At 31.2% G+C, this 7,934-nt stretch overlaps 1 protein-coding gene across 1 annotated transcript; it reads right to left on the reverse strand.

Annotated features, from left to right (window-relative positions):
- Window positions 1-507: 507 nt before the first annotated feature.
- LOC111888136 (uridine kinase-like protein 4) lies at window positions 508-4,565 on the reverse strand. The gene is made up of 15 exons (XM_023884267.3): window positions 4,285-4,565; window positions 3,241-3,416; window positions 2,972-3,063; window positions 2,768-2,837; window positions 2,564-2,676; window positions 2,375-2,471; window positions 2,213-2,292; window positions 1,932-2,126; window positions 1,736-1,819; window positions 1,596-1,656; window positions 1,444-1,504; window positions 1,263-1,356; window positions 1,090-1,162; window positions 911-993; window positions 508-826 (listed from the first exon to the last, which is right to left on the reverse strand). Exons 2-15 carry the CDS (start codon window positions 3,398-3,400, stop codon window positions 677-679), a joined length of 1,413 nt encoding a protein of 470 aa, XP_023740035.1. The 5' UTR covers window positions 3,401-3,416; window positions 4,285-4,565; the 3' UTR covers window positions 508-676.
- Between the last annotated feature and the right edge of the window lie 3,369 nt (window positions 4,566-7,934).

A 7,934-nucleotide genomic window follows, 5' to 3' on the forward strand; every position in this document is an offset into this window, starting at 1 on the left:
TGCTCATCCCTAATTAAAATTACTATAGATTGCAATAACGCAATTTGCTCTATTTTTTTTTAATTTTTTTACCACTAAACCTTTGAATTTCTAAAATAAACAACTCACAGTGGATTACTTGACAAAAAAAAACACTCTTAGAAACCAGAAAAAAAATCTTTTAATAGTTAAACAATGAAAAAACTAGAGTATTTTATATGCAATTTATCCTGTTTTAAACATGATACTAAAATTTGTTAGTAATTAGTTATAAGAACTTTTAGCAAGTTGTAAGATAGATTTGGTTTTAAAATGGACCAAAATATGAAAAAAAAAATGATTGTCTATAGTAAGGTACAACCACTAGAATAAGAATCGACAAATAATGTATTTAACCTCATCATATGTTTTCCAGTTTTCATATTTTAACAAGTATAGTTTAAAAGATTTATGAATCATATATCTATATCTATTAGTGTAGGGTTTAGTAAGGCAAGGCAGAAGAAGGTCTACTCTACCATAGGCATATTATAACTAACATATGATGATTTATGATTATCGAACCCATCCATCCATCCATCCATTATGCCAAGTGAACTCACAAACAAACAATCACAATTACTGTAACACCACATATGTCAAGGAACCCAAAAACGATATGATCTCAAAACCAGAAAATAATTCAATGACATCTTCTTCATTCATCATCTGTCCCAAAATATCTGTCTCCAAACTCTCCCATTCCAGGAAGCACACGGAACTCATCATTCAACCCTGTCTCTATCTCTGATGTCACTATCTTTATCCTTGGAAACTGCTTGCACACTACATGCACTCCTTGTGGTGCCTGTTGAAACATTTATCCTTATTAGTCAACAACATACTCTCATTGGTTGGTCAACATTGACTTGACTTAGACTTTTAGACTTACAGATATCAAATTCAGGAATATGATGTTGGCCTCTGGTACACCTTTCTTTAAAAGCAAAGAAATTGCCTGAACAGCTGAATTACCTGTCAACATAACAAATTATAATTACTTCCAATTACCACAAAACATTCCCAACAAATGAGAAGTGAAAAAAAAAAAAAAAAAAGTATAAAGCTAACCTGTTCCGAGTATAGGATCCAACAGCAACACGTGCCTATCAGATATGTCTTGTGGCAGTTTTTCATATATTAACTGCATAATAAATAAATAAATAAATAAAACGTCTTGTTGTTTTAAATTATTATACAAATTTAAATAGCAACCTTACTTCACTCTCTCTATTCTAACAAACCTGTTGCCCATTGTCACCTTCTCTATGAATAAGAATCTTTCCGATCTTGATACCTTTACAACATGCTCTCAATGCATTTTCCATACTCTCACCACTACAAAGTACAAAACAATCCAAAACTCATAATTCATAAATACAATATGATCTGAAATGATTATGGTTTCGAAGATAGGACAAATACCTTCTAATAACAGAAACACCACATAATCTCTTACAAAAATCTACACCTGTGTATACAGATCCTGCATTTTTACACAAATCATCAAGTAAATGATAATAATAATTTAGGGAATAAATTCAAGGTTGCATGGTAAAAAATTAAGAAAGGCTTACCGGTTGGAGTTATCACCTGCTTTTCTGTAAATGGTAAATGTCCCAAACCATGCTCCACCACCTGATTAAATGGAGTAAAGTTATTCCCAAATAAACAGTAAAAAAAAATGACATTTCTATCCCTGGAAAATACAACTCACCAAACGGATCAAACGATCTGCATAAAACACAAAATCATGTTTTGTTGTTTGAGCATCACGTATCAGTGTATGCATGCCACGTATCTGCATCACAACAAGAAAAATATATATATATATATAGAGATATAACAATGAAGAAAACAAAAAGATGCAAATAAGGTTATATTATTATATATATTTTATAAGAAAATGGTACCTGAAAAGTTGAGTGAATGACATATAAATTAGGATATATTTTACAAAGATCATGTTGTCCAAGTTTTGTCCGAATATGTTGGACAATTAAATCAATTGCTACATGATTGTCTCCTCCACGAGGGATGATGATGTCAGCATACTTTTTTGTTGGAAGTATGAAGTCATCAAATGCAGGCTTCACAAACTTTGAGTACTGCATTAATATAAGTTAAACAAACACTTTAATGTTCCTCAAAAGAAACTATAAATTTTTATATAAATTTTGGATCTTGAACTTACCTGATCAAGAACCATACCAATATCTCTTCCCTTTTCACCTGTGTCACGCCTAATTCTCCTTGCCAGGCGTACATCAGCATCTGCACTGAAAATAACAATTAAGTAAAAAAAGATAAATCCATTAAAGCATTGAGCATTGAGCTGATGTTATATATATAGAACCTGTATCAACAAAGATCTTCATGTTCATCAAATCACGTACACGAGGATCATGAAAAATCAGTATGCCTTCCAAAATTATCACATCTGAAGGATTCACCTGCCATAGGTTAAATAAAATATACAGATCAGATGCTCAAAAAGCTATAAAAATGACATTTTGAAATGTGTATGTTAAATGAACTAACTAACCCTTCGAGAGATGTTGTTCTTGTAACTTCTGAAGTCATATTTTGGAATATCCACTGCTTTCCACTGCTTCAACATCTCCACAACTGAGAGTAACTTCTCATTATCAAAAGCATCTGGAAAAGTACAATAAGAAGCAAGAAAACAAAACCAGATTAGAAAATTTATTTTTTAAGAAAATAGCAAAGTTAAAGTCACAAAACTTGCCAGGATGATCAAAGTTATACTCATGGACCCTTGTAAGTTCTTCAGGAGTCAAATTATGATAGAATGAGTCCTGTCAACAAAACCATAGATAAACCAGCTTTTCTTCAAACAAAATATAGTAAAACGGATCGATTCATATCATAAAACGAAGAACAGATTAACAAGATTATAAATAAAAGATGATATCAGCAAAGAAAAAGATACCTGATTGACAAGTACTACACGCTGATCATGAAGCTGCTCAATAATCATATCACAAACTGTAGTCTTCCCAGATGCTGCACCTCCAGCAACCCCTGGTTGTTTATCAAAATATTAACTAATTTAAAACATCATGATGAAGCATGAGATCCAGAATTAAGGTAAGATGAATTTACTATACACTAGTATTTTATTAAAATGATAATCTTTGTTTTACCTAAAGCATATAAGTAACAAAGTACATTGTGGATGTTTTCTTGCTACATACATACCAATAATAAAAGGTTGCTTATGCACATTTTCTGTCACTGAAGTTGTTGCCTGCCCTTCCTGTAATTGTGAATTTCTTGCCTGCATCCCATTCATGTGAAATCCAGAAAAGTGTGCCCCTGATGAAGCCTCTATTAAATACTCCACTGGTTTAGACCCCATTTTTGCAATTACAAACCTGCAGCATTAAGAAGAGCAATCAAAATCTCCAGGTTATAAACTATTATAATAATAGCACATTAGGAATGTTTCAAAAGAATCATATACGACCTACACACCCTTGGCAATGGAAATTTGATATCTTTTTTTCTTTTACAAATCATAATATTTCTGGGATTTTAATCCTCAATTAAGAATATATACTGGATCTGTATCAATCAATGCAGTCCATCTTTTTGGCACAAGAAAAATAAACAAAGGACATGTTGAGACAAGTTCCATCCTGTAAACTTGTACAGATCAGACATGGGACCAATTTCATTTGTAAATGATCCATCTTGCTGGATGTAAGCAAGCTGCATGTAATTAAAACTTAAAGCACCCTGATGTATCTTCAAGAATCTTCCCAACTCCATGCTAATCATTGTCATTAAATCTAAAGGAACTTAGTCATCAAATGAATACCTAATCTAACGGATCTTAAATCAAGTATAACTCAATTTCATCATCAATCTTTACCGTCGAAATGATCCAGCATCCACCGCCATATGCACAATTAACCAACAATAATTACATTATTCGTGATTTCGAAGGAAACAAAACAAGAATCACTCGATAAACCATTCGTTAACAACGTGTCTAATCCGACCATTGCTTTAGGTATATAATGTTGTACAGAGAATAATCAAGCTACTCTCAGGAGTAATCGAAGTTTTAAAACCCAATCTTCGCGACATACAATACGCGAATCATATAAAGTCGACGCTGAATCGCGGATCAAAACATGCAGGGAGCCAAGAGAAACATAAAATGCAAGATATGCAAGATGGAGGACCTGAATAGCAAAAACAAACAAGATTCAATAATGTAGGGATTCTTGAATATACCTTGAAAGCTCGATTAGATAAGTTCGGAATTCGAGATTTGCGTTGTTTTTCTCGATTTGTTCTCAAGATTTGATTTGAAACTGCGGCAGGGTAGAGAAGAGACGAATCAAAAACGAAATCAACTCGCTTTCGTACGCCTTATACGGATACATTGAATTTAAAGGGAAGGCTCTGCAGTGTTTGTGAGTGTGAGAATAGGGGAATTGGAAATTAGGGCTTGAAGTTGGATGTAATTACGACGATGAACCTAACGATTTTTTGGATTGCGAAATCGTAACTATCAGTTTGGTGCAGAATTTAGAGAAGTTAAATTTACGTAAACTAAACATCCCCTTCAAAACAAAATTAAAAAAATAAATAAATAATTAAAAACAAAAAAACAAAAAACAGAGACTAAATTGCAAATTTGGTCCCTGTTGTTTGCAAAAAATTGTAGATAAAGTCCAAAAAGTTTTCAACTTGCACCAATAGTCTAAATTTAAATACTTTTTGTGGATTTTGTTCCTATACTTAACTGCGGTTTATTTATTCCGTTAAAACATGTTGAATTGACAATATTGCTCTCCAAGTATTTTCTATTAATAATTATTATCATTATAGAATTTTGTGGGTTGTATGTATACACTCCTTACTGCATCGTTTAGATGCCTCTATCCCCTCCCTCCATTAATTCCTCCACCCACCATTGGTCGTCTTCTCCGGCGTCGTTCCCAACCATAAGTCTGCTAATCAATCTGTCTTTCCTATCTCTAACCCTTACACAACACCCCCACTCCATCGTCTTCTCTAGACCCACACCACCTCCAACCACAAGCCAATTCATCTGTCTATCGTTCATATCTCTTATCCACACATAACGAAACCACACTAATTACAAAACGGAAGAAGCATCATGAAATTGATGAGAGGTGAAGCATTTCAATAGACGAGCATGAAGGAAATATACAAAAGTTTGAACAATTTCAAAAACCTAATCCCCAAATTAAATTTGTTTCTTTTTGTTATTACTCCAATAACCGTCAACTATGATTATGTTCTTGCTCCCATCATCTACATCTTATTCTTTCTTTTTGCTAAAAGACAACTTGGAAAGTTATAAAGGAGAATATTGATGTCGATTGTGTATAAGATATGGGCCACATACGATTGATATGTTTTACTACAAGTATGTGCTATTGGTATTGCAATCAATTTGAGTTGGTAATATTGATTGGAATTGTTGATCGTTACAGGATTAAAATCGTGATGATAATTTAACATTTTTTTTTCATCTTCATAACTTAGATAACCTTATATTGTTGGCTTGTTCTTCACTCTATGTTCATAGATGTAGAATATGGGTTAACATCTTCAAATACAGACTAAAAATAAACACAAAAATGCAAATTATTCGATGATTTGGGCTATAATTAGGTATACCTTGGTACTCCTACACTTGTTCTTTATTAGCTTTCCAAAGTGTTCGATTAAATGATTATATTCATTCTTCTAGTGCTTTTACCAGTCAAATATGATATGCTTCAATTTTCCATCAGAATGATGACACAGCAACTTAGGCTTTTTGTATAAGATACAAAAAAAAAAAAAAACTAATTTATGATGATAATGATCATCAATAAACTATGTATGTGCCCAACAAGGTATGATTTTAGGTATGGGATTTCTTTTTATATGGGAATATAAATAGCAGAGTTTATAGAAATATGATACATGGGTCTCCTTAACATGGAAGTTTATCAGTAAATGAATCTCATGAGAACAAAGATGGATTAAGCTTTTAATACTCGAGTGAGGGGATTAACGGGCTTTAACGACAATGGTTGCACGATGGGTGGCTATGGAAGATGGGGAGGAAATAGGTAAGGAAAATGGAAGAAGGAAACAATAGGTTTCTTATTTGTTTTTAGGTTTTATTTATATATTAGAAAAAAATTAAGATGGAGGGAAAATCGATCATTTTATAAGGATTTAATAGAAAAATAAATGGCTGTTAAAAATAGGGACTAAATCCACAAAAAAAAAAGTATTTAATTTTGAACTATTGATGCAAGTTGGAAACTTTTTGGACTTTATTCATAATTTTTTACAAACTATAGGGATCAAATTTATAATTTAGTCAAAAACAAAAAAAAAAACGTAAAAAGCATAAAACATGACGTGGTGCCTATGGGTGTGGGCCCAGATTATATTAATCTTCTTTATTTATTTTCACTTTTTCTGAATTTTTAATATTTAATTGAATGTATATTTTAAGTTTTAACCAAAAAAAGTAAGAAGTAGAAGCTTATTACACACCAAAAGTTTATTAAATGAAACGGGCTCGCTAAAATTAAATAATATTTTAATATTAAATATTTATATTAAATATTGTTATAAAAACTATATTATTTCTGATAATATAGTTCTTTTGTATATTATTTCTGATAATATACTACATATTAATAGGTAAAAATCTGAAATAAATCGGATAATTCATTGATTTAAAATAAAACAAAAGATGTTTATCTTTCCTTTTTGAAGTTACGCGAGTGGTTCAATAATTAGTCGGTGTATGAGTCAAATAACGTGGGGTACGTGTTGATGGTTTTCTTTTCTCGAGGTTTGAAGAAAATATAAAAACCAATCATGTTTGTACGATATTAAGCGATTTATTAAAAAAAGAAAAATTCTTCACTGATATTTAGACCTTGATGAATATTAAAAATATTATAAACATGTAAATCTTGTGGACCTCAGCAAAAACATTAGTATTTCTCTTCAAAGCAAGTAATTTGTAGGTGTTAGTCTACGATATATATATATATATATATATATATATATATATATATATATATATATATATATATATATATATATATATATATATTTGAACCAGCAAATAAAATGTATATATTAAAAAAAAACCAACCTCTACCATGAAATATTTTTTTACTTAATATTTTATAGTAAATTGTATGTTAAATATGATTGAAAAGACTATTATGGTATAATTATAGGAAAAATATTATTGTAGCATAATGAACTTTGCTTTTTTATCAATTAATTAAGTTTTTTTTTTTTTTTTTTTGCACAATAGACCATCTAATTTTTACTATACATGTCAATTCATTATTGTTAGTTTTAACAATTCATCAGTAACCAGTTAATCTAAATTACATGAATGACCCTTATGGTCTAAAATTCTTTCGTAGTTGGTCCCTTACCAACACTGTTCATCATCAGCACCACCACCATTCACCTCCAGCAGCCACCACAGTTGAACCCTATATGAAAATTGAGTGACCAAAACTACCATATTTATGAATATTAAGTGACCAAAACTATCACATTTCTAAAACTTTGGAGATCAAAGTGTAACATCCTGTTTCGAGAAGTTTTTTATTTCGAATTGCGGACAATTAATCGATCAAGTAAAGGCCTTAGGCTTCAAGGGAATCGGGCTTAGACCCTATTGGATGTTGATGATAATGGTTATGTGATCCAATCCATTGGTTTGTGTTTTGGAGTCAAAGTGTAAAATGAAAAAAGTGATGCTTCAAACTTCTTCCATGAATTAAGGATTTTAGTTAGGTATGTTCTACGTCAAAAGTAATTAGCTATAATTGTGGGGATCTTCAATACATTTCCGTTCATATAAAGAACGTCGAAAA

The sequence above is a fragment of the Lactuca sativa genome, chromosome 9, assembly GCF_002870075.4.
Source record: "Lactuca sativa cultivar Salinas chromosome 9, Lsat_Salinas_v11, whole genome shotgun sequence".
Classification (NCBI taxonomy): Eukaryota; Viridiplantae; Streptophyta; class Magnoliopsida; order Asterales; family Asteraceae; genus Lactuca; species Lactuca sativa.